Raw genomic sequence first — 27,987 nt, 5'->3', positions numbered from 1 at the left:
GTCAGACTAAGGAAAGATTACTACAGTTTTCAAGAAAGATCAGGAAGACATATGCATTTTACATATATTCCCATCTTCAGTCCAGCAATGGATTCATTCTTCACTTTCTATTACAACCTGCCAGAAACAAACAATCAAAAATAAAGTTGGTGTGTGTGTGTGTGTGTGTGTGTACACACACACACATACTTTATATGCATACATACTTTAAGGATTAAAATATCACTACAGCTACATTTTTGTTTAGATAACAGTAAGTCAAATCTATCCTCATACAAGGTTTTCTCAATGTAAATAAGCAAGGTTGTGTGCCTTCAAATCTGCAGACAAAGGGGTGCTGCAGCTTCATTCCCTTACCCCAAGACAGATGTATTGCAACATTTCAAGTAAAGGAAGGATATAGTTGGTGCCATTTGATCTTAGTAAAAAGAGACATAAACAAGACATGTAACTTTGCTTCACTTGCCCTCTTGCATGAGAGCTGAAAATATTAAAGAATGAAAAGTGGCATAGTCTGACCTGTATCTTTTCTGTAAGCCACGTTTATGTAAAATATCACTGTCCTATGCGGAGAGGCCACACACTCAAGACTGGCAACCTGGCTTCAGTTCCACCTTCCTGGGGATTTCAGCTGGCTTTCAGCATGCTTGGGTCCAAAGTCAGCATATGGTCTGAAGTAAGACTTACATCTACATATTGGGATTATCTTATCTGCACATCCTGCAGGTGGTACTCAATACAGCCCAAACGTAGAGTTCTACATGCATAAGCTTGATCCAGCCTTTGCAGCCTTTGATACTGAGAGATAATGTGGAACAAGCTTGTGTGCATGTATTTTGAATAGGCTGGCATTATCATACTACTTCTCCCCTGAGTATATTTGTACGAATGAATGGCTGTTATAGTTGTGGCTTCACAAGCCTAGCTATCCAGCAAAGAGCTAAAATAAATCAGGGGAGCATTTCTAACTGCTTGCCCTGGTAAGCCTTTAATATTCTCAGTATATCCAGAGTTAGAACATTTTGTTTGGGAAAAGGTGCGGTAACAGCATTCACTACGGGAAGCTAACCAATGCCTTTACTGAATAAGTTAAGGACTTCAAATAACTTTGAATCATCATTCAATTTTCTACCCTAAGGAAGAAGCAAGCAAAACCATGACTGCCCGACATGGCTGCCTAAACCAATGCAATCATACAAATTGCATACCACAGAGGCAATAATTACCTCTCTGCTGGAGTCAAATTCTTCAGGCTGAGGTATTGAACCTTTTCCTTTATAGTGTGAGGTTTTGCATATTATAAAAATCTACTTGCTCTTGAAGCAACTCAAATTCAATCTATAAGAGCAGTGCTGCATGTCTCCCAGGGTGCATCTAATGTTCTTTTATGCCTGGAGATTGCTTGGATCTGCTCTATTGAGGCACAGATGAAAATATGCTGGCAGATATTATTAGCTGAAATTAAGTTAAATTCTGCTAACTTTCAGGAAGATTGACATTTATTCCCCTATTTCTCTAAGGATGATTTGTATAAAGGATATTTTTCCTCCTAGTGTATCTTTTCTATGTAGGACAGAGAAATGGCTGGTAAGTGGCGGTTGCTGGGTGAGGGAGGGAGTAAGGGATTGCTAAATTGGCTGAGAAACTGTCATGGAATGTTGAAAATGAAAATCATGTAACTGCAACATCAGCCCAGCAACAGCCAGTAGCACTGAAGCAAACAAAACTTTCTCAAATTTCATGCCCTCTAGGTCATAGGTCCCAGGTTTTGGTCATATTCTGTAAGTTAGCCTATTTGAATTACCTTGTTAAAAAATGATTGCCCTATGATGCATCATTTCACCATTTCATGACAGAGTTTTAGTTATATATAGATTTCTAATGAAAAAGCTCCAGAATTTTCCTAAGAAGTCAGATTCCTTTCATTCCTTGCTGTAATGCCATTCCATCCTTTGTGTAGAAAAAATGGTTGAGCACTAGACAAAAGAGGCATTTTACCTTTGTGGTAGAAACTTCTCTGGATTTTGCTCGGAGCTTATTGACCTGAGATTCAGCAATATCAGCCCTTTCCTCAGCCTCTTCCAGCTCATGTTGTGTTTTCCTGAATTTGGAGAGGTGAACATTGGCCTGTTCATCCTATAATCAAACAAGAATCACACAAACACACACAAACACGTTAGCCTGAAAGAGCAATGTATGAATTTGGTTCTCATTTCTATTTTGAGACCCTGTTGTTGGTGTTTTTAAGTGCCAAAAAAGTATAAATAACTCACAGCCTCCTCTGCTTGTCTCTTGTAGGATTTCACTTTCAACTGAAGTTTATCCACTAAATCTTGTAGTCTCATCACATTCTTCCTGTCCTCCTCACCCTAGAAATGTGACAAAACGTTAGCATATACAAAGGAAGGAATTTCTGTGAACGAACTACTTCCTTTCCTCTTACCTGGAAAGTTAATTCTTTGACTCGCCGCTCATATTTGCGAATACCTTTGATGGCTTCCGTAGCTCGCTTCTGCTCTCCCTCAAGTTCAGACTCTAGCTCTCGGATCTAGAGTTGAAATGATACAATTTGATCTTGAACATATAATAGCAGAGTCTCTGAAGAGATATGTGCTGCCAGAAGTTATTAGCTATATGTGCCACAGCTCTGAACCCCAGTGTTTACCCTGGCCTCCATCTTCTGAATCTGTTTCTTTCCCCCTTTCAGGGCAAGTTGTTCTGCCTCATCCAGACGAAGCTGGAGATCCTTTACTGTCTGATCCAGGTTCTTCTTCATTCTTTCCAGGTGGGCACTGGTGTCTTGCTCTTTCTTCAGCTCCTCTGCCATCATGGCCGCCTTGAAACATAAGCAGTAGATCAACAAATTGCCAAAGTCAATCCATGTAAAATAAAGATGAGAAGGTCAACTTGGGAATCAGGAATAAGCATCCCATAAACAGCTTGATAAATTATCCCTTTTCTCAGTGAATTTAAGGGGTTTAACCTTGGCTTTGAATGTCTAAATTTACAGTTGATATACAGCTGTATTATGGTATTTAGTCTTGATTTATGTAATTGTAAATATTAACTTGATTTTGTCATCTTTTTCTGGTTTTACCCAAGTTATGGATTTGGGCACTAATAATTCAATTGGAGTGGCCTATAAATTTTGTAAACAAACAAGCAAACAAAGTGAGCTACACAGTTTGGATTTCCCACTAGATTTCTGTACAAGATTACTTACATTAATAATGAATGCCTAAACCATCTGCAAAAGTCTCATTTTTCCCCCAGAATAAGTTTTGAAAAGCAGGATGTCTGATTTGAGAAGATTGTTTTGCATATGGTAAAAATGAGACTTACATCTGTGATGGCTTTCTTTGCCTTTTCCTCTGCATTTGTGGCCTCTTTGATAGCATCTTCCACTTCACCTTGAAGCTGAGAAATATCAACTTCTAGCTTCTTCCTTGTGTTAATGAGACTAGTGTTCTAAAGAAGAGAGAGAAAAATGTATCTGAATATTTTTGCAATAATTCCTAGTAATTATTAGGGTTATACCTTCCAAACAGACTCAGTATTCTTGCTGTGAAAAGTTACAATAAACAACAGAATAGCTATATCCATCATACTATACTTTTGAGCATCTTGTAGGCCAATGTTGGACGCTCCATGATAGACAAGGTTTTGCAAGACAGTTCTTATAATGCTATCATGACACCATCCATACCTGAGTATGCAAAAGCTGCACCCGCTCAGTAGCATCAAGAAGCTCCTGTTCAGCCATCTTTCTTCCTCTCTCTGTCTGTTCCAGAGCTGCTCGGAGTTCCTCAATCTCAGCCTGCATCAGATTAGCTCTGCGTTCAAGCATGGCCAATTGCTCTTTTAGATCTTCTTGGCCTCGGAGAGCATCATCCAGATGTAGCTGTGTGTCCTAATTTCAAACAAGAATATTATTTATCAGGGTTGATCCTTGGGCCAATAATTTTGATTATTCATATAAAACATTAATTGATGGAAAGTACTTTGAGCTGTCCTTGAACATTCCGCAGATGTTTCTGTGTCTCAGCCGCAAGGCGATTGGCGTGGCTCAGCTGGATTTCCATTTCATTTAGATCACCTTCCATCTTCTTCTTAATCCTTACAGCCTCATTCCTACTCCGGATTTCTGCATCCAAGGCACTTTGCATGGTTTCCACGATCCTTTGGTGGTTCCTCTTCATCTGATCAATTTCTTCATCTTTCTCCGCAATCTTCCTATCAATCTCAGATTTAACCTGGGTCAACTCAAGCTGAATGCGGAGAATTTTGGCCTCCTCATGTTCAAGAGCTGCCTATTGGAAAATAAACGCATATGGAGACTGGGTTTGAGAAACTTTGAGACTCCTTTGAGAAGAACACTGTAAAATGAGCTAGCGTTAAAATGGAAGGTTTCTTTTATAAATAAATGGATATACAACACAGAATTAAATAACTGCTGTGAATTAGCATTTTCAGTTCCCCCTCAAAAAGGCACTTATAAAAGTGTACTTAACAAACTTTGTTTAAAAAAATCCATCTTTAACTTCTTACCTCTGCTTCCTCCAAAGCCATCTGCATCTCAGATTTCTCTACCTCTACCTGTTTCTTGGCTTTCTCAAGTTCATGGATAAATTTGCCATTTTGAGCAATTTGTTCTGTGAGATCAGCAATTTCTTCTACAAAATATTAAAGCACACAAATAGTTGATTAAATAAATAAAAGAAGAGCAATCTGCCTGTGACCATAGAGTAAACAGGCTTAAGCAGAGCTGAGACTGATGCCTTTTTCTGTCACCCCAAAAGGGTCTGCATTTTCATCATCGGTTCCAAATATACCAAAAAAAACTATTCATGGGACAATAATCATGGAAAAGGTTGAACTGTTCAGATAGATTATGCAAAATTAATTCAATTCATTATTGCATCTCTGAAAGAAGTCATCATTGCTGAAAGCAGAACTATTAGGCAAGGGCACCTTATTTTAGCCTAGATTACTCCTGGTATGAAATTGAGAACATGGTGAAATTTGGCAATTTTCAATGCAGACTATAGTGCTGGATGGTCTTTTGTCTTCATTAACTTCTGCCTAAATAATCTTTCAAGCTTTCATACACAAAGTCAAACCCAACTTGGCAGTTATTGCAGTAATAATTTTTCACATCATAAAGGTTTCACAATGGAAAAATTCTGTCTTTGAATAAGGCAGGTAGTCAATGATTTGCAATCATTTGTTTAGTGACCAAAGTTACAAAGGCACTAAAAAAGTGGACTTAATACTGGTCCTCGCACTTTCGGCTGTCGTAGTGTCCCCATGGTTATGTGATCAAAATCCAGGTGCTTGGCAACTGGCATGTATTTATGACACTTGCAGTGTCCCAGGGTCATGTGATCACCATTTGCAACTTTCCTATCCAGCTTCTCACAAGCAAAATCAATGGTGGAAGCCAGATTCGCTTAACAATTGCAATGCTTTAGAAAACTACAGCAAGAAAGGTTGTAAAATTGGGTGTGAGACTCACTGCCTCATGTAGTGGTGAAACCTCCAGTCCCAATTGTGGTTGTATGTTGAAGACTACCTATACAGCCTGTCTGCACTGGTTAGAGTTAAAATGCCAACAAAACGCCAAGATATGGTACTTACGCTGCAAATTCTTGTTTTCTCTCTTGATTGTCTCCAGCTGATCTAATGTTTCTTCATAGGCATTTTTCATTTTGAAAAGTTCAGTACTCAAAGAGCGAGCTTCCTTTAAGGAACTTTCCAGTTCTGACTGGCTCTCCTCGTACTTGGTCTTCCATTCTGCCAAAATCTTAATATCCGATATCTTTGAGTCAGTTACTATTGTGTTGATTTTGTCTGCTTTTTTCCTTTGCTAAATCTGTCTCGCATTTCAGTAGCATTTCTACCTACACATCACTTTCTTAAACCCCGCTGATATTACAGTGTCAGGTAATACCCTTTAATCCTAAACAAGTCAAGATATGACTTGCGTATCCCATAGTATGGTCTGAACACAGCAGCTAATGATATCTCAATTAAGCTAAGACGGTGCAGGTGAAACTAACACAAATCATTGATGGTTAAATAATAACCCAGGCTTGCTTATATACAGGTTACTACACAGAGAGAAGATCTGAGAATATTAACTAAGTTTACACTACTGTATAATCTAAATCCTAAATCCAGGCTTACAAAATCCACATTCTATATTTACATGCTATGCCTCCATTCCTCAAATCTAGTCATACCCCTGTTGGCAATAGACTTTTAAAAATTGTAATACACCAAAATATACCTTGTCAAAATTTCTCTGTTTTTTGTCTAGAGCAGCTGCCTGTGCATTTGCCCTTTCGACATCCACCATTAGGTCTTCCACTTCACAATGCAGTCTCTGCTTTGTTTTCTCCAAAGAAGCACATTTGGAGTTCACAGCTTCAACTTGCTCTTCTGCTTCTTGAAGTCGTTGAGCAAGTTTTTTCCTTAAAGAAGTCAGATTGAAATAATGATGTTCCATCAGGTATTTAGGTTCTCTACAAATCAGTTTTGTTCAGTAGAGTATCACTTAACATATACAGTAACTGTGTGCTTGGAGACTTTTATGTTTAGTAAATCTCTCTAATAGCAAAGTTAAATACAGTAGCCAGAGTCACACATTACATTAAGCTAACAGTTTGTATGGTTCTAATTTAGTGGAAAATAACCAACAGTTTGTAAACCATGGTAATAGCCTGGTGTCAACCAGGCATTGCAGCTTATATTTTATTTTTTGGAATGTTCACACAAATGGATAATTTGATTGCATAAAAGTTGGAAAGCTAGCATGTAAAAATGGTATTAGTTTGTCACTTTTCCTCACTCCTCACTTACTTCGCCTCTTCTAGCTCTTCTGTGCGTTGGATAGCATCTGTTTCATATTTGGTTCTCCACTGAGCAACTTCTCCATTGGCTTTGGACAGGGCACGCTGGAGCTCACTCTTGGCTTCTTGTTCTTCTTCATATTGTTCTCGGAGCAAGTCACAGTCATGCCGAGCAGATTGTAAAGCATGTGCCAATGCATTCTTTGCCTAAGAATTAACAGTACACCATGACATTCCTGAATTCAGATTATAACATGTATTCACTGTAGGCATGGTACAAACTTCATACGCAAGCATTAATGCTTATATTTTGTATTCTTTGTGCAAAGAACTTAGTCTCAAATTGTCATGAGAAATGCAAGGCAGATAGTTTATCCACACTACTCAAGCTTTCTCCATGAACGTCCAAGAATGTATTCCAACACTTTGGAATTTCTTATAATCATGTAGTTTACAAGAAAATTAGCTTCCTTTCTTGAAAATGTGGGCTCTCTATTGTAGAAAATATCTATTAGCAATGCAAAGTATTATCATGGTGAGCTTGAGTTAATATTTTAACTCAGCAATTTATGTATAATTGGACAGATTAAATCAAAAAGGTTCTTGGTATTCTCAAGTACTGAATTCATACTTGACAGGTTAAGGGGGAGTTTAAAATTGAAATGCATCGACAGTAAATCCTATGATTGTCTACTGAAAAATAATTCCCACTGATTTCTATGAGACTTTATGTAGATAAGCATGTGAGGAACTGAGTCTGAGCTTAAACATGTCAAGCATTTGATTCAGTTATGATGCATGACAAGATTTCTGCTCATTAAGGGGTCACCTCAATTCTGTTAAATAAACTCTTATCAATAAGTCATCATGACAAAAATTGCACATTGGAAGACAGAGTGCTTGTTGCCAAACATGGCTCAAGTGTTGAAAATGACAGTGCCATTGTGTTTAATAACCTATAAAAAATATTGCACAGCATTTTCTGCTTATGAGTGAATACCTTGGTCTCTTCCTCTAGCTGCCTCTTCAGCTCTTCTATTTGCTGAGTAAATGCTTGCTTGCTTCTGGAAAGTTGTGATATTATGCTCTCCTTCTCCTCAAGTTGACGTGACAATTCACCTTTGAAGATTTTAAAATAATTTTATTCTTTAAGCAAGAAGAATACATATTTAATATAAATATAGATCCCTGGAAGCAATACCAATTAAAATCTCCTTTGTGTCAAATCCAACTTCTTTTGACTCAATAAATCTCCATGAAGAGTTTGTAAAATCATGAAGATTGTTTGTCACTGGCTTCTTCCAGGACTAGGAAAGATTTTCCTAGTGATCTCCCAACACTTAACCAAGCCCAAACAATTTAGCTTCTGAGACCAGACAACAGAAACCAGATCCTGCCACTTGATATAATTGTTTTGATTTATGAGAGTACTTCCCACATATCTCCCACCTCACTGGTGTGAAATATATTGTCATATACAAGTTATATCAGATATATGAAATAAATCAGACACACTGTTCTTCTTTCTTGCGCAAAATGCATGTACTACTTATTATCAAATTGCACATTTCAAAGCTTAGCAGGGCATTCAGTATAAACTGTGGAGTTTCTTCTAACACAAATAAAGCTTTGAATGTGTAAATCAGAATCACATTTTCTTATTTCATTCTTATATAAGCTGACATGATAGTTTACCATTTCCCATCTTCTGTTACTTCAGTCTCAGACTATGATAAGGCTATCAACAATTTTCCAAAGAACTTTAAGGACTACTTCTTCATCAAAAATATTTTATTGTCATGAATGAAATGAAGTACTTGAATATGAATTAGTGCAGCTGCATGAATTAGTATCTCTACAGTTTTAGGCCTTGGTATGAAAATAAACTGTAGATAAAATGAGGTGGGAACATGTAGATTTAATGCCTCCCACTTATTATCAATTGATGATGAAAAAAAGGTTTGGAATAGCCTTTATTTGCATTTTGGCCCATTTTCAATGTTTTCCTTACCTGATTCAGTCTGCAGACGGGCTTTTTGTGTGGTCAGATCATTGACTGATCTCTGGTTTTCCTCAGATTTGACTTTTAATTCACTAAGCTGGTCCTCTAATGTGCGGCACATTTTCTCTAGATTTGCCTGTAATAGACAGAATTAAGATGATTTCTTATACATATATGTCTTTGTGTTTACACAGCTGGGTATAACCAAGAATCTGCATTCTGGGATTACTAATTGATTTTATTTTTAAATACCTTAGACTTGGAAACGGACTCCAGGTTACTGGCCAGGTCATCAATTTCCATTTTAAGCTCACTCTTCTCCTTCTCCAACTTTTGCTTGACACGTTGAAGATTATCAATTTGTTCCCCAAGCTCAGCTGTGCTGTCTGCATGCTTTTTGCGAAGAGCTGCAACAGTGGCTTCATGCTGCAGGGCAGATTCCTCCAGATCCCGCCTCATTTTTTGGAACTCCGCTTCCCGTTTTTTATTGAGTTCAATCTGGGCAAAGGTGGCCCCTCCGGCTTCTTCAAGCCTCTCACTGATTTCCTCCAGTTCGCGTGACATATCAGCCCTCTGCTTCTCTGCCTTTGCTCGAGTTGCTCTTTCAGACTCAATCTCTTCTTCCAGTTCCTCAATACGAGCCTGTGGAGAGAAAGGTTCTGCTAGTTAAGAGTAGCAACTGGGGGAGGGGTGGTGGTGCTGGTAAGTCAGTGCAGAATCATCAATGAAGAAAACTATTCAAGAGTTTTATAAGCAAAAAGGGCAGTGACATTAAGCAGCTCCCAACCTAAATTAATTAATACTTAATTAAACAGTTCAACTAAGACTTTTTGAAGAAAGTCAGAGGTATTTGACACCAGAAGTCAAGATATGTCTCAGTGGTTTTTTTCAGACATCCTGCCTTGCGGTAAAAGAATTGGAATGAGAAAAGTAAAGGTAACATCTATAATTGTGGGGAAAAACGGTTGGCTGTTTGACATCAGAAGGTGAATGATATAATGGAAAACATGGAAAGAACATTTAATGGGGTGTGTGTGTGTGTATATATATATATATGTATGTATACCTTGATAAGATTAAAAATGCGAATCCCAGGCATATTAAAATTAGCAAACTAAGCGAACACTGGGATGAAATAAGAAAAACTAAAACAGTTTTTATTGCTAAAAGATCAAGCTTTCATTGGCTAACTGCCAACGTCATCAGGATGGAAACGCTGGGGTGGGGAGATCGCATTTATACTGTTGGTGTCTGCACTCTGCTCATGGAGCATGTCACCGATCTGTTTGTTGAGGCTGGCTGTATTTCTTTGAGTTGTTGCGCATCTGTTTTGGGGGGATGTAGTTGTCTCTGAGTGTCTGTTGTCAAAAGTGGATTGCTGATAGTTCCATGTGTTGTAGCCATAGCTCTAGTCATTGCCCGTGTTCTTATACCAGAGGTTCTAGATAGTTGTTGCTCTTCTTCCCTGTGTTCTACAATGCAGGGTGGTTGTGTGTTTGTGCAATCTTGATTTTGATACAATGAGGCGCTCTGTGAATGCTTGCGCTGTTTGCCTTCATATCGCGCACATCGTTCCTCTTCCCAATTCCTTAGTGCCTGGTATGCAGGGGGGGGGGCTATGTGCCGGTTGATAGAGGAGTGGTTTGAAAACCAAGCTTCCTTAAACAAGCGGCCACCTTTAGAGTTGTCACTGGCAATTGCCTTGGTCCCTGTTAGATAAAAGACATGGTTGTGTGTAGCCATGTGTGCCCACACCTGTGAATGTTGCTCTTGTCTTCTAATAGCGAGTTTGTGTTCATGCACCCTAGTCCTCAGTCGTTTTGCCGTCCACCCAATGTAATTGCAATTTTTTTCTATTTAAAAGTGATTGTATTGCATTAATTTTAGCATTAGCTGTCTGCTGAAAAGATATACCTCTGGAACAAACAAGTCTCCTTAACTTTAGTATTAAGCCTTCATTCAGTAAAATTTCAGTTTTACAGTAAAATAAGGAAGACAATTACTATTATGGTTTGTCACCCAGTCAGTCAGATGTTTAGACTGGATTTGGCATTTTTATCACTTCCAAAGAAGAGCACTAGGTAGATGTTGTTTGGTGTTGTTAAACGTATTGTCACAGGATGTATAAGATGTTCTAAGTAAAACTGACATTTGCAATTGACTTTTGCTGATTCTTATTATTATTATGGTTTCACAGTCAGCCAGATATTTAGACTGGACTGGCACTTTTACCCACATATCAATTTCTCCCCAAGAACCTTGTAATTATTATTATCCCCACTTCTAAAGAAAGATGGAATATAACCAAACATTCTGTGTATTGTGGTTACTAAATCGCAATAACCTGGAACAAAAATTTAAATATGATGGAAACAATTCATGCCTGTAGTTCCTTGATTTTCTTTTGCAGCTGTATACTCATAGTTTGTTCATCCTCAGTTTTGCTTTGTAGCTGACTGTATTCAAAGTCTTTCCTGTAAGTGTACCAAAGAGAGAAATCAGTTAAAATAATCTTGTAATTATAGTTTAATGCTTAGCTACAGTGTATGCATGACATACTTTTTCAGTTTTTCTTCTAACTGCAGTTTATCATTTTCTAGATCCATAATAGATTCTTGAGCTAGTTTCAAGTCCCCTTCTAATTTTCTCTTGGCTCTTTCAAGATCCATGCGGATTTTCTTTTCTTGCTCCAAAGAGCCTTCCAGCTGCAACAGAAGTTTAATGTTAGTTTTGGACTCTCATATGGACAATTTATACAGTATGTTTTCCTTGTGATATGCTGTGTGATATGCACTCCCCTACAAAGAATGGACATTTTTTTTAGCAGAGATATGGATGTTTTCATTATTGTATTCTCCCGCCTAATGTATATCCCCAGTGTATATTCACTGTATATTGGGTTGTAAAGAAAAAGGACCCTTCTTCTCTGTTCTTACATAGTCCATGGAAATATGAAGGAGTCTCCTCATTGTTGTGCAGATGATTAGATTTCATGGTAAGTCAGACTTTTTAAGGTTTTAATATTCTATTCTATTCTGAACATGAAACATTCTGAACATGAGTTTATTCCCTAAATTAAAAAAAAAGAAGAAGAAGAAGAATGTGTGACACCACAAGAGGCATAAGCTTAATGTTTGATTACATTGGCTCAATGTTTAATTATATTGGGATAACCCACAGTGAAAAATAAAGAACAATTTCTCACATCATCAACTTGTTGTTCCAGTTTTGCTTTGGCTTTTGTGAGGGTGTTGACTTTGTCTTCCTCAGCCTGTAGATCATCAAGAGCTTGCTGATGAGCCTCTTGGAGGGCTTTCTTCTCTTTGGTTAGTTTCACAATGGTTTCATCCAAAACTGCCATTTCTTCTGTTAGATTCTTTACCTACAGAAAACAGCAAAACATAGTTCGTGACTTGAAAACCACATGAAAACCTGATAATGATTGCATATGCAATAAATTAATTAATCTAGAATTGTGGGTTTTCCAATAAATCTAATTCCTTTCATTCATCAACAATATAAAGCCATTAACTACCTTTTCAATCAATATCTATTCATTTACTGGCATCATATACTGCTTCAATCAGGACCAGCTCTGTTGATTTACATTTTCATAAATAAGGTTAAAATTCAATATTAATAACAACACAATATAATGAAAAATATGGGGGAGCCCAGGAGATAAACAAAATAATTCCATTTCATAAACTCCAACACTACAAGAAGGAACAATTCCCAAAAATTCTACTCCTAAGTAAAGGTAAAGGTAAAGGTTCCCACACACATGCGTGCTAGTCATTTCCAACTCTAGAGGCCGGTGCTCATCTCCGTTTCAAAGCCGAAGAGCCAGCGCTTGTCCAAGGACGTCTCCGTGGTCATGTGGCCGGCATGACTAGATGCCAAAGGCGCACAGAATGCTGTTACCTTCCCACCGTAGTGGTCCCTATTTTTCTACTTGCATTTTTACGTGCTTTCGAACTGCTAGGTTGGCAGAAGCTGGGACGAATAACAGGCACTCACTCTGTTACGCGGCACTCAGGATTCGACCCACCAAACTGCCAACCTTCTGATCGACAAGCTCAGCGTCCTAACCCACTGAGCCACCGCGTCTCTTCTAGTCCTAAGACTTGCTGAAAAAGCCAGCTTTCGATTATCATTCTAAAACAGTGTAGGAGCTATCTGGATCTCCTAGGAGAGGCTGTTTCAAAGCTAGTTGAAAAAGTCTACCTCTGAAGGTGGAAATTGGTGAGGAAGTAAGATGAATAGTTCCTTCTATTCAAAAACAATTGGGAGAGAAAAGAGCCTGAGATATTCAGATCTTGAGTCACACGGGGCATTAAATTGACAGTGAGAATTTTGAATTGCACCTAGAAGCCAACTGGCAGACAAAATGCAGCGTTCAAAGCATTTACACCTCGTAGCAAATTGCAAAATCTTTATTGGTATTCAATTCTTGAGGCATTTTGAACTCTGTCTCTCTCAACACTACACTGATCAGAACCAGAAAAGAGGCGCTCCAGTACAACAGGGCGCTTCCCTCTCCCCAATGCTCAGAGTTAATGCTGAGACACTGAACACCACAAAGATCACACTCCTTACTCCAGTTTCACTAAAAGCCATTCACAAGCACCACTGTTGCAATCTCAGTATTATACCTAAAATCTGTTTCAAAAAGATCACACTCTTCCAAATTTCTATGCACTTTCAACCCATCTTTTTTCTCTACAATCTTCCCTCCAAACAAGAGACTGGAGACTGTTGATCATTGCTCAATATTGTTGGGTTGACTGATATAGGGATCTTATCTTTATCTCCTTCAAGGAGGACCATACCCTCTCTTCACTGCAGGAAGTATTCACCACTGTACTTGTAAAGTCGCGTGCTTCACAGAGAGACGGACACAGAGCTGGGTAACGATGAGTTTATTCAGAACAGAACGAACTGGGGAAAAGGGGAAACCTGGTGTCTATTTGTACCTGCCCAGGTGGATGACATCCAATCAGTTCAAACCTGGGCTTCCCGCCAGTGCAGGTGACCAATGGGTTTAAATCCTGGCTTCCCGCCAGGCTGACCATGCCTGGGGCTGTCAACAGCTTAACTCATTAGGCTTATCCCGCGTGAGCGGTTATCGCCTGGAGCTGTCCAACCCCCCTGCTGATCTGCTCCATCAGCCTCCTGCTGTGCTGTTCATTGTGTATGCTGAGAGGCATACACTACAGTACTGACCCAAACACCTGCAGGTTTTCACCAACAACTATGGACAGACATTCAGATTAAATGACATTACCTTGTTTTCGGTGGCATGCTTCTCTTTTTCAACCTTGGCTAAGGTGAGCTCAAGGTCATCAATGTCCTTTTTCAATTCAGAGCATTCGTCCTCCAGTTTCCTTTTCTTGGCAGTCAGTTCTGCGTTCAGCTCCTCTTCGTCTTCTGCCCTTTCAGTCAGTTCCTTGATTTTAGCCTCCAGCTGGATTTTAGTCTTGATCAATTGGTCACATCTTTCTTCAGCATCTGCCAGACTTTCACTTTCCTTATTAAAGAAAATATATCATTATTAACTATTAACTATTGCTTAGAACAGGGATCTTCAAACTTGGCCCTTTTATGACTTGTGGACTTCAACTCCCATCAGCTGCATATACATCCCAGCAGTGCATCATACTTAGCCTTTTGCCATTTCTGAAGTAAATCCCAAAGATTTAATACTGAAACCCAGTTCTCATCTTCACATTACACTGGTCCAGCTGTTCACCACAACTACATATTTTTTCTCCGTGCATTCAAAATTCTACACTTTTTTTTTCATTAACAAATGCACAAGAACATTGTTTCAAACTGAATAAACCGTGCTGCAATTAAATAACAAAAATAAATGGAAACTGGAAAATAATGGAGCAGAAAAGCAGTGGGAAGCAAATGGAGACACTTGGACAATATAACTATGGCTTCTACAGTGGTATGCTATTGAATCCTTCTTGTTCTTTGATTTACAAAGAAGTATTTGGGATCAGGGGAAATGAAAATATTTCATTTTTATTTATTTATTTATTTTAAATTTGGGTTGCTTTTAGCTAAATCATTGCCCTAGGTCAGGGGTCGGCAACCTCGGCTCTTTTATGACTCGTGGAATTCTGGGAGTTGAAGTCCACGAGTCATAAAAGAGCCGAGGTTGCCGACCCCTGCCCTAGGTGAATACAAGATAAAATTAATTAAATTGTTGTAGAGAGAGATTCTCCCAAGCAGGTGTTGGAATGGTTTTCTCTTTTGCATGTAGCAAGAATGATGTTGCTTCTGGTGCTCACAAGCCTCAGCTACAGAGAAAGGAAGGCCATTCAAGAGGAGACATAATACGTTTGCTGTAATTGAAATATTAATTTAAGAAGAACTAATTATGAACTGTATCTCAGAATACCCCATCAGAATTAGATTGATGAAGATGCTCAATTTGAGATTATTTTTTTGAAAAAGTTGCAGAAGCTGCAGTTGATTTACATTGCAGTGAAAAACTAGTGGGCACGTGTCCAGTAGTACAATTTTATTACACTTTCCTGCATCCTTTGCTTCTAGAAACTTCTTTTAACTCAAAGAATTAAAGCCCTAAGTGGTGTGGACCCAGAATATAATCAGTAGATAACAAGAGGTGTGTGTGTGTGTGTGTGTGTGTGTGTGTGTGTGTGTGTAAGAGACGGGGCGGGGGGGGGGAGAGATTCCTCTACCTACAGTTAGAAAGGAAGGCCCAATTTTCTATCTATCCAAGATGGGTAGAGAAGTGTTCGTGATCAGAGATCAGGCTTCCTTAATGTCTTTGTCCATGCTGTGAAATACACTGCTTACAAAATAATAGGGTTGTCAACATTATGGTTGACTTTTGGCCATCTGACAAACACATTTTTTAAAAAAAAACAACAATTCAAATAGGCCTTTGCCTGTAATTATCTGTAATTTGCCTGTAATTAGGACAATACATTTCCTAAAGCCAATCATGAAAAAAAATAGCAAGCTAATCTTACAGATTGTACTTGAAGCTGCAGATCATTTTTCTCTTGCAACAAAGACACCATTTTTTCTTCCAGTTCTTTCCTTTTGGCTTCTGATTTAGCAAGTTCTTCTTTAGTTTTCTGAAACTCTTCTTTCATGGTGGCCATTTCTTTCTCTGCCTCTGCACTCTTTAACAGTGGCTTAATTTTGAAGAACAGCTTCATCCAAGGCCAATGTTTGACATTCATGAATGAGCGAATGTTGTACTGAATCATGAAAATTGCTTCCCTGTAATGAAACCATTCCAGAAAGTTACTTATTGTAGATTAATAAAAATAGGTTCTACTAAACAAGGCTGTGGAGTTACATTATGACACCAACATTGATTTCCCAATCCCATCGTTAACTATATTGCTAAAATCGATAATATAAATCCTGAAAATGGCAGTTGAGGCAGGAAAGAGATGAAAAATTTTACTTGAGAATCTTATCTGGCCTACAAAGCTAAAGAAATTTAGCCTGGCTATTACATGATAGAAAACTATCAGGAAAGCCCAAGATTGTAAACTGGATTAAAATTTTTTTTAAAAAAAGATAAAATTAAAAGTTAAAAGAAACTAACATTCCAGAACACTCCAGAAAGCTATAAAATCTGTGGTACAAAACTAATATGTAAAACTAATATGTAAATCATTACTTTTTAGGTTGCCTGACTATAAAGTTGTCAAGTTTCAGTCAGACTCCAAGCATCTGATAAAGTGAGTAGCAGCTCAAAAATATGCCTCTTAATAAAATTTACTATTGGAAAAGGTGCCACTAGATACCTTTTGATTTTTGGCATCATAGACTAACACCATAGACTAGTATTAACAGATGACTATAGGTGTTATTCAGTGAAGCTTTTCCAAGTATATCTCAATTGTTCCAAGAATGTAACAGGTAGATATTATATTATAATATAGTTATTACTGGATAAAATATAACATTAAATAAACAAAAAAATCCTTCTTTTAAGTTGGGGGGCCACCTTCTATAAGAACATAACTTCTGGTGCTATATATTTGATGGTTCCACATCCGCTCCCTCAGATATTGCTCTGTGGTTTACTTGTTAGGTAAACTTGAGACATCATGGCTTATACAGAAACCATAGTTAACAATTATATGATGTGACATGTGGAGTAAACTATGGCCTAAGAGGGTTGGAGAAGCTTTTTAGGTCCTTTGGCAAAAATATGGATGAGTATCTAATTACAGGCAGTCCTCTACTTACGACCACAATTGAGCCCAAAATTTCCATTACGAAGTGAGAATATTGTTAAATGAATTTTGCCCCATTTTACAAACCTTTCTTGCCACAGTTATTAAGTGAATCACTGCAGTTGTTAGGTTAGTAACACAATTGTTAAATCAATCTGGATTCTCCATTGCTTTGTTTATCAAAAGATAGCAAAAGGGGGGGTGTCACCTGACTCCGGGACACTGCCACCATCATAAATATGAACCAGTTGCCAAGCATCTGAATTTTGATCATGTGACCATGGGGATGCTACAATGGTCGTAACTGTGAAAAAAAACAGTAACTTTTTTCAGTCCTCTTGTAACTTTGAATGGTCGCCAAAAAAATAGTTGTAAGTTGGGGACTGCCTGTATCCTGAAAGCCTCGGCCTACATTAACAAGACCTGTGGAAGAGAAATGTACTCTACCTTCTTGCAACCATTTTTTGGTACTCCACTCTCATGAGATACCCCCTACACACAGCCTGTGTGCGGGTGATGAGCAAAGCGAGGCGGTCATCTCTCATCTCTTCCAGAAGGCCCAGCAAACCAGCCTTGAAAAACACCTGGGAAAAATATATATATGCAAAAAATAGGTGAGCTGTCTTGTGTATGTAGAGTTTGTCCCCCAAGTCCTCAGCTCATAAAAGTGCTTACTTTGGTGTGCCCAAATTTGTACTGAGTGTGATCGATATTGATGGAGCCCAGCAGTTTCTCACAGGCTTTCTTACTGTCCATAAACTGGCCTTCTGGGATGGCACTAGCATTCAGGACACGATATCTGCCCGATTAAACATAAAAAGATATGCATCATTTTAAGTGTTGGAATTGGTGGCGAAAGGAAAGCTCTGAATCACTGGCAATCTTTAAATATCTTCTCATGGTTCAGAAAACTGCTCATGAAAGTTGGTACAAACATAAAATTGAGCAGTAATAAAGCTGGTTTGTCATGGAGCATGATGTGCAAGCATGAAACTATGATTTACAAACATCCTTGTCCATTGAAAAAAGGAAAAAAAATAATCAAAGCTGATTTTGTCTTAGCACTATAAATGTGGCAGGATATAATTAATTTACTTTACAGAAGTGTGTTTTTGTTGATTTCTGTTTGTGGTTTTTTTTTTGATAGCAAAATTCACCCTAGGAAAATTTCTACAGGCAAAAGTAGCTACGTAATGCAGCACAAAAATGTATATTTTTCTTTGCATACATTTGCATCAAAATTATAATATATAGCAGTGGTGGCGAACCTATGCCACGGGTGCCAGAGGCAGCACTCAGAGCCCTTCCTATGGGCACCTGCGCCATGCCTCAGAGGTGGCAACTGTCCCTCTTCAACCAGCTGCTCCCCACAGGTGTCCCTCCCCACGAGTGACATTGAGGTGACCACACCCACCTTGGCCACATTCACCCAATCTTCCATGACAACCACAGCCACACCCACCCAGTAGGCCACGCCCACCTGGCACCCAGCGATAAATAAGTGGGTTTTGGGTTGCAGTTTGGGCACTCGGGTCTCTAAAAGGTTCGCCATCACTGATATATAGCATGAGGGATAGAGCATCACTACTGCTTTCAGATAATATTCACCTAAGAAGAGTCTAGTATGCAAACAGGCATCTTTACAAGAATTTGATTTGACAGACCTTTGCTTAAAATCTCCATATAAGATTCTGTTTGGAAATCCCTTCCTGCAGATTCGAATTCCTTCAAGCACTCCATTGCATCTCAGTTGATGTAGGACAAGCTTGTGATCCATCGCACCTGTGCAAGACCAAAGCAAAGAAAAATGGCAGCTTTTTTCTCACTTTCTCCTGAAGCTTTTCTGGAAATCCAGACAAGAGATTCCTGTAAGTTACCTGGAGTTTTAGTTTCATTGGGGATAATGCAGCGCACAAAATGTGGATGAGTTGTTCTCAAATTGGACATCAATTTGTTAAGATTTTCCTGTGATTTTGAATAGAACGATTGTAAAATATTATCAGTACTTCTTAAAATAATTTTTAAAAACTTGAGATATTCAAGTATTGTATATTAAAGCTATTAAAGCATAGAACCTTTTAAACTCAGAGCCATTCTATTAATTTTTCAATTTTATTTTAAACATTTTGGAGGAAGAAGAAAAATAGGAAGTGTGAGTTAACATGACCTGCAGCCTCTTAAGATTTCTTGTCAATTGAACCAACACTCATTAGTTCCAAACTATCATTATAAAAAGATACAAATAGAGTTGTGCATTTTTTGTATACAACTGTATAAAAAAGCACAATATTTCTTACAACCCAGTCAAATCAAAGTTACATACCCTGAAAAGTGCAGAAACAGTTTGGAAAGATGACCCCTTCTTCTTGGCACCTTTCTTTTTAGTAGTACCTTCTGTTAGAAAGCAGGATATAAATGTAATTAGTTCTCTTGTTAACATCATTTCTACCCAACCTTTTTGTGATACAACATAGGACAAAGTTTCAAGACAGTTTTGATTATCGAATCAAGAGAGAAAGGAAAAGGCTCTTGAAACTTACCCTCATCTAGGGCAGCAAAGGTTGCATACAGATTTACTAAAATCTTAATGGATGATTTCTGATACAATGCCACAACTGTTTCATTTAAGGGATCTTTGTTCTTCTCTAACCAGCCACCAATATTGTAGTCCACAATCCCAGCATAGTGCACAAGAGAGAAATGGGCCTCAGGCTTGCCTTTGACAGGCTTCGGCTTTTGGAAGTTGGCTGATTTGCCGAGATGCTGGTCATAAAGTTTGTTCTTGAAAGACTGATCAGTTGCCTTGGGGAACATACATTCTTCTTCCAAGATGGAAAATATGCCCATTGGCTATGTTAAAAAAAACACACCATAGTTTTATTTTAGTTGTGTCTTTTTACCAACTGGTGTGGAAAGCCATAGAGAATGGTGACTTAGAAGATAATATTCCAATTTACCTTCTCAATAAGCTCAATGCAAGCAGCCAAATCCATTCCAAAATCTATGAAAGTCCACTCAATTCCCTCTTTCTTGTATTCTTCTTGTTCTAGTACAAACATGTGGTGGTTGAAAAATTGTTGCAGTTTCTCATTGGTGAAGTTGATGCACAACTGTTCCAAGCTGTTAAACTAACAACAAAATATATTCAATTAATGATATTCCTTAGACCTCATAGATTCTCTGCTAAATGAAAATTTAGTTCATCAGGGATTTGGGGCAAAAGATACTAATAATGAAAGGATAATTTCAAACTTTCTGCTTTTCTGCTAGACAACATTAGGTTGTTATTCTTATCCTCAACACTAGATGGCACTTGTTCCAACCATGGGTTGGTATGAAGCTTAGGAGGCAGAGAAACAAGAGTTTGTAATAGATCTGCATACCTCAAAGATTTCAAAACCTGCAATATCCAAGACTCCAATGAAATGTTGTCTGGGCAACCTGGTGTCCAGCTGTTGATTAATACGAGCTACCATCCAGAAGAAGAGTTTTTCATAGACAGACTTACAAAGTGCATTGACAGCATGATGCACCTATAATCATAATCAATTAGGGACAAATGAAGAGTTAACATTAATGATAGGAAAACAGAACACTAGCACTGTTTATTCATTTATTTATTTATATCCCAGCTTTATTACTTTTACAAATAAAACTCAAGGCGGTGAATATATCTAATGTTCCTTTTTCATCCTATTTTCCCCATTACAACAACCCTGTGAGGTGAGAGCTGGGCTGGGAGAGAGTGATTGGCCCAGCATCACCCAGCTTACTTTTATGACTAAGGCAGGACCTGAACTCATTATCTCTTGCTTTCTAGGCTGATGCCTTCACCACTAGAACATACTGCCTCTCTATGCACATATTAGTGCCAGGCCAATTATATTTTCCTGCATTTCTTTCTACCTGATCTCATTCAATTCAATTAGCCAGCAATTACTCTATATTTCAAAAGGGAAGAGGATTTCTCCTGGATGAAGTTTGGCATTGCTGCATTTATTTGGCTATGAAATAATGAAGGGGTAAGCTTGAATGTCCTCTCTTAGAACTGTCCAGCAGTCTGCAGCCTTCTGGTTTCCCAGGCTTCAGTTAAAACCAAGAGAAATCATCCCTCCTATCATCTGTGTTATTCTGTCAGCTAAGGGATATTTCTGTCTTTGAGCAGTTGTTTCTTAAAGGAGGGAATTGGAAAAATCAGTGGTAGAGAATTTTAGAAAGCATTTGTACAGTATGGATCTCTAAAATGTACTTAAGTTAGACTGTAATCTATTTTAGAGATCTTCATATCTCTCCCTGAGAAATGGTAATTGGCATTATATGTTTGTTATTATCTCTCCAAACAGATCCTCATGTTCTGTTTGCCCAATTGCCAATATGGGACATCTGCCACTTCTTGAGTACAGGAATAGATAAAGTTGCCATCCACCAACTTCCAGCCCATTGCAAACATACCCATGCCTCTTTTTCAAAACTGAACTTTTCCAGCCTAAACCCTACAGTGAAATGTGGGAATTTTTTGTAAAAAAACCCCAACTTGTTCCCTTTGTAGCAACAGAGTAATAAAGGTAAAATAACAGGCTGGGGAGAAAATCTGTTTAGCATCAAAGGACAGAATGTGGGAAGTGGATATAAAAGCATCTTTTCCAACAGTGAAAAAAGAGAGGAGCTAATGGGGACAGAACAATCTTCAAAGGGAAAGCAGGTATTGATAGATTGGCCCCTCAGAGGGGCCAGCCAGCCAGCCAGCATGGTCTATGTGGATGGGAAAGGCAAGCAGAACAGTGACCAATCAGAGCCTGCAAATGCTGTTGGTTCCCTGCTAGACCATTGCAATCTTGAATTGAATTTTTTAAAGTTGGCAGCAGGAAAAACCAGCTTCAGTGCTGCAGACAAGCAGATTCCATTTGCTTCCATTTGGAATTGTTCCTAACCGAAATGTCTTCTGGTTGAAATTCACTACATATTCCTTACAGTTCCTGTTAGTGGAACTTTCCCCCCCCCCACAGACACACTAAATGGTATTCCAGGGATACAATCTAAATAGGATGAATGGCACAAAATTTCCTTCGAAGGAAATTAATGAACACCCTGAAAGGAAGAAGTATATATTTGACATATAGACTACTAGATGGTTTTGATTTGTCACCTGTACTTACCTGATCTACAGTTTGACCTTTGGTCACATACTCATTTCCCACTTTCACACGAGGAAAGCACAGGGCTTTCAGCAAATCGGAAGAATTTAGGCCCATCAGATAAGCAGTCTTGTCAGCCTCTGTAAAGAACCCACAAGAAACAAGTCTTTGTGAAACTTTAGTAGAATAATCAGGGTTGTGCAAAATACAACCAGTGAATTGGCAGCTTGACTTGGAAGCAGGAAAGCAATACTGGCATTTCTGGACAGAGCACAGTTGTGAAAATCAGCCTTTGTCAAGAATCAATCCTTACTCTCATTTAATCTTTATTGCTCAAAAACCAGAACACATTTAAAAAGTTAGTTGTGTTCCATTTGAAATCTTCCATAGAAGGAGTATCTCAGCTTCAAACGTTCTCTCTTTCAAAACTCTTTCTTTTTTTCACTCATATTCCTACCTCTCAGTCAATAAGGCACCCAAAGCAAAAGTAATCAGTTTAATGCTGGTATGTATGATAAAAAAATCTCAAAGAATGTGAGAGAAAACTCATGTTTCATTGCTGAAAGCTGAGAAGATGCCCTTTATCATTCTTCTTCCTAATGTTAATATGCTTTTTCCAGAGGATTTTTGTAAATCATGCAGTTGAATCATTTGATCTGTAAGGTTTGAAGGCTAACTTATGGAGTTTGTTACCTTCTGTGCCATCTGGTTCTGCCTGCTCTTCTCGGGGTTTCTGTTTAAATTTCATGTTGCCATAATGCATCACTGCTCCTGTCAATTTATAAATGCCAACTTTCTCCTCAGAGGTAAAGCCCAGGATGTCTATGGCTGTCTAATGGGGGGAAAGTGCCATAGTTATGTTTTCAGACAGGAATGACATTCTTTGTTCTACAGCATAATCATATTTTCACTCACATCTGTAGCTATAAGCTCCTCTTGGTCATCAATGCTCTGGACTGCAATTTCGCCTTGGCTTATGAACGGATAGTCATAAGGATTTGTTGTAATGAGAAGCATTTCTGAAAGACACAGGGGATGCCTTTCTGAAATTCTAGGGCTTAATATATATGAGCTTTCCGATGCAGGAAAGAGTCATCAGAGTGGAGGGGAAAAGACAAGTCACACCATATATATCACATGCATTATCAGTAAGATGAAAGGTTCAGAAAGGTAAAATGGAATCCTATTTACCAATTAGTTCTGGCTTCTTATTGGAGAGAATCTGGTAGAAGATGTGGTAACTCCTCTCAGCCTTTAGCTGAAAGGTCACTCTTGACTTTTCCAGAAGATCTACAACAGAAGGTCCAATTAATGTTTCTGAGTCCAATTTTGTAGACATTATGTAGACTATTCTCCAATTCAGCTACTTACAGGTCTCAATATCTGCCGAAGCCAGTTTTCCGGTGGCACCAAAATGAATCCTAATGAATTTTCCCTACAGGGTAGAAAGATAGGACAGTTATTTCAAAAATCTAGAAATCTAGAAATGTTTAATATATGGATTAGAGCTATTTTTGCAACTGAATATTTTGTTATGGTTTTTGTTTCATTTTATCTCTTGAAGGTGGTAATGTTTTTTTAAAAACTGTTTGTTGCTGAAGAGTAAATAGGTAAGTCACCATGTTTTAACAAATGTTCTTGTGTTGTGTGTGTTTTAAACCTTATTTCAGCTGAAACCTTTTTCTTTCAAGGATTTCTTAATAAGTATAGAATGTTTTACTACATAGGCAGGATTAACACAAATACTCCATTTTGGGGTATATTTTCACATCCCTTCCTCTCCTTCCTACAAGTGATTTTAAAAGGAAGAAGATGGCTACTGAAGCCAAGATTAAGCTAATGTTCCAAAACATTCCAGAAACCTTAAAATATGCAATATAAAACTAACATGTAAATCATCCATTCTCTGTTGAACTGCCCAACTCCACACATAAAATGAAGTGAGTGGCAGCTCAAATAAATATACCTTTCAATAAATTTATTATTGGAAAAGGTGCCACCAGATTCCTTTTGATTTTTGGCCAACATTGACTAACATGGCTCTCCTGTACCAGTTCAGTGAGGATTTTCTCAATATATCAGAATTGTTCCAAGAATGGAAGCTATGTTATATTATGAATAGTGATTATTGGGTAAAAAAATAAAAAGCTTTGGGAAGATGGAAAGTGAATAAGCAAACAATCCTTCTCTTTAGTTGGAGGACCACTTCCTGTAAGGACATATTTTTTGGTATTATATATCTGAAGGGCCCATAACCCCTGATTCACATATAACAGGCACCCACAATAACTTACAGTCATGTCCAGGATCTAATGATGTATTACCATACCATATATAAGAACATGCAACTAACCCATTTTGTTACCACTGGATATGGCATGTGAGAGTAGGAGGATTAAAGCTTCTTTCTCATTACTTTATTTTTGAATATACTCCCCCGTATAAGAATGGGCAGTACCTGTGAAAATATCACAGCATGAAGTTTGAGCCAAATAAACCTACTAGCCCAGTTGGAGATAATCATTTTGGGCAGGGAGGGAAGTTATACATTTATACCCAAGCTGAAATACCGACATACCAATTACCTCTTTGTATTAGGTTTTGAATTATGTTTTTAAAAAGCCTTCCATTGAAGATGCAACTTTTTTATGCCAGCTTGAATTGCTCTATGGGGAATAAGAGAAGAAGCAGGACAGGTTGTCTGGAGAGGCTGCAAGTAAATGTATCTCCTGCCAAGGATTCATCACTTACAAAACGGGAGGAGTTGTCATTCCTCACAGTCTTGGCATTCCCAAAGGCCTCCAATAAAGGGTTGGCACTGATGATTTGATCTTCAAGTGTCCCCTGCAGAAGTATTGGAATATATATGATGAAAAGCAAGCAAGGAAAAAAAAGCACTGCAGAATCTTGAACAGAAGTGAGCTTAATTAAAGTAAATGTGACTGATTTTCCAATGAATGGATTTAGAATGGATTTAAATGTTTTTTCCAAAGGCCTAAGGAATGAAAAACGTGGAATTAAATTACCAGAGTACTTTCACTGAATTTCAATTAGTTCTGACATGTCCTTGCTTTCCATACACTAGGGTTTTGGGTTGTTGGTTTTTTTTTTTTTGCACCAAACACACATCAATCTTTCCTCTTAAGATCTAAGTCATTTTTTATTCGTACTCAGATTCAGAAATATGCAAAATGTTTTGAGTTTTAACTTTACCAATAGCACAGAAAGCTCAGAACATTTTCACCCAAATCAAAATGGTTCTTTCAGACTTGAAATGCTTAGAATTCAAGACATTTTGCACAGCATTACTAGAAATTAGTTATTTTCCTCAAGAAAAAAAATCAGAAACTGATTCTAAAAGCAGGAAATGCATTTTGCTCCTTTCACACTCCCCCCCCCAGAAATGGTTCCTAAAAGGACCTGTTAGAATGGAGGGAAAGACTAGAAGAAGTGAATTAAAAGGATAAAGGGGGCGGGGGCGGGGAGAAGACAATACATTTTCCACAAGTCTTACCTAGAATGTTATGATAAAATCTGCTTCTGCAAACTAGAATTGCTACTGGCAATGGAAAGGGAGCTTCATTTCCTGGAGAACTTATAAAGCACTTTCTTTCGTATATAGATTTCATGATTCAGTCACCTATTTTTTTTAAGATTTAATATAATCTACCCTTCAACCATTTCTACACTGTCAGCATTTGGGATGAAATAACTGAAATCATAACTCCAAATCATTGTAGTTTATGTCCTAGAACCTAGGTCAAAGGTTTTTGCTTTTGGAAGTAAGTATTATGAAGGTATGAAAAAATCATTCAGGACTGTTAAGTATAATGATTATTTGTTACAATTCAATTTTCTTTCATTTAAAAGAAAATAGACTAAAACTGTTTACAGAGCCAGGCAGTATAGACCTTTCTGAACAAATCTTAATACATAGTCACTTTGTTACAGTGTTATTTTGGTTTTAACTGTTATTGATGAAAAGAATTCCACCTAAGCAACCTCTGTGGAATTTCAGACAGAAAGAATATAAACAGTCAGACTCCCTTTGCTTAAAGTTTGGGGGGGGGTTTCATTTTCAGGCATCAGCCAACCATCATTTGCACATCTAGAATGAGATGTATTTTTCATACCTTCATGCTTGATTTTGGCTCTTCTTTCTTCTTGGAGCCTTCTCCAGCTGCAATTGTTGCAAAATACTGAATGACCCGCTTGGTGTTGACAGTCTTTCCAGCACCAGATTCTCCGCTAGCAAAAAATAAAAATAAAAATCAATCATCAGGTAAAGAAAGATTATCTGTATCAGAACTATGTTACTAAAGTAATCAAGAAGCAGGACAAATCTGAAATGTCTACTTACGTGATCAAAATAGACTGGTTTTCACGATCTGCCAAAGAAAGAAGCGAAAAAATATGCTTACAAACTGCAGAGAGCGATACCAAGTCATGCTAAGTGGCACCTCTACTTAATTTCATGTAAGTAGATATATTTGGGAGAGGTGGTGAAGACCTATGCCATTGCCACCCCAGAACTCTTCTTTATTCAACCCTATTCCTTTACAGGTTTTGAAGCAGACTTACCAGTTAGCATGAACTGATATGCATTGTCAGAGATGGAGAAGATGTGGGGAGGAACCTCAGTACGCTTTTTCCCCCGATAACCAGATACCACCTCTGGATTGTACACAGGCAACCATTTGTATGGATTAACCGTGACACAGAAGAGGCCTGAATAGGTCTGCATGGAAACCAAGAATAGTGATTAAAAATCTGCCCCATTTGATACTCTTCAGTGCTGGTAACAGGTAAGGATAAAACTTACGTAGATCATCCAAGAGCTGTAGCGCTCTTTGAGGTTATACAGAACGGCTGGCTCATGTAAATGCGTCAGCATTGCCATGTCTTCAATTTTGTCAAACTTTGGTGGGTTCATTGCATACAAATCCTCTGTCTTGGCAATTATTGTCTGAAAGGACAAGAGGAAAAGGCTCCAGAAATAGCTCAGGGTAGGGCAGAATTAAAGACTCAGTCCCGACTAAATACTTTGAACAAGCATATCATTCTGTTATTATTGAGAAGCTATTGATAACATTACAGTCATTTCCCACTTAAAACTGGCCTTCAGGGAATGTTATCTTGCATTGGAGCTCGAGGTGGTTTTAAAACTTTAACTTAGTCTTCAGATGCGACAATAGTCAAAAGAATGAATGGCCCAGCAAATTACACTTCACAGTCTGCTTGTCTTTGGGACCCAAAGGAAATTTCAAAGAGGAAAAAACTATAGCTTTTGCCCCTTCGTGCTAGAAGTACTTACAATAACTTATCCCAATAAAACATACAATCGTGCCCCGCTTATCCTTAGAATAACTGAGGGAGGAATTTATGGGATGGTGTTTTGCACCAATATATACAGTATGTGACATAGCTATGGATTGACTCTAGTTTCAGAAATCTCACACTGTACCAGAAAAAAAAATATTTTCTTAAAATAGTTATTTAAATTAAAATTAAACAGTGTTTCCCACCCCCTCCTCACCCAAATCACGGAAGATGCTCACCCGGCCATCTGAAGTCTCTACAGTAGTCTTCCCACCTTCAGAGCTCTTGATTTTCCCTTTGGCATATTCCTCCTTAGGCTCAGCCACATAGCAGAAAGTTTTGGCATCAAAGGGCTGGTTCTGGGCCTCTATTCGCTCCTTTTCAGATTTACGTAGGAAAGGGGCAGCCACCCCAAAAACATCCATCTCTGAATCCCTGCTCAT

At 38.1% G+C, this 27,987-nt stretch overlaps 1 protein-coding gene across 1 annotated transcript; it reads right to left on the bottom strand.

Moving 5' to 3' along the window:
* LOC310635449 (myosin-3-like) lies at positions 1–27,987 on the bottom strand (the record flags this gene model as incomplete). Its single annotated transcript, XM_083354404.1, has 39 exons — positions 1–117; positions 1,999–2,136; positions 2,274–2,369; positions 2,444–2,548; positions 2,666–2,836; positions 3,343–3,468; positions 3,707–3,910; positions 4,002–4,310; positions 4,549–4,673; positions 5,638–5,803; positions 6,290–6,473; positions 6,862–7,058; positions 7,852–7,970; positions 8,863–8,989; positions 9,106–9,495; positions 11,237–11,327; positions 11,413–11,558; positions 12,059–12,235; positions 14,141–14,383; positions 15,864–16,119; positions 17,538–17,674; positions 17,766–17,889; positions 18,755–18,872; positions 18,968–19,055; positions 19,414–19,484; positions 19,631–19,940; positions 20,048–20,218; positions 20,474–20,623; positions 22,247–22,365; positions 22,919–23,057; positions 23,141–23,244; positions 23,417–23,515; positions 23,597–23,660; positions 24,977–25,069; positions 26,359–26,473; positions 26,586–26,613; positions 26,807–26,963; positions 27,048–27,191; positions 27,784–27,987. 39 exons carry the CDS (start codon positions 27,985–27,987, stop codon positions 94–96), a joined length of 5,829 nt encoding a protein of 1,942 aa, XP_083210530.1. The 3' UTR covers positions 1–93.

This window comes from Vipera ursinii (assembly GCF_947247035.1).
Source record: "Vipera ursinii genome assembly, chromosome: 2".
Classification (NCBI taxonomy): Eukaryota; Metazoa; Chordata; class Lepidosauria; order Squamata; family Viperidae; genus Vipera; species Vipera ursinii.
This window is presented reverse-complemented; position numbering and strand designations above follow the sequence as displayed.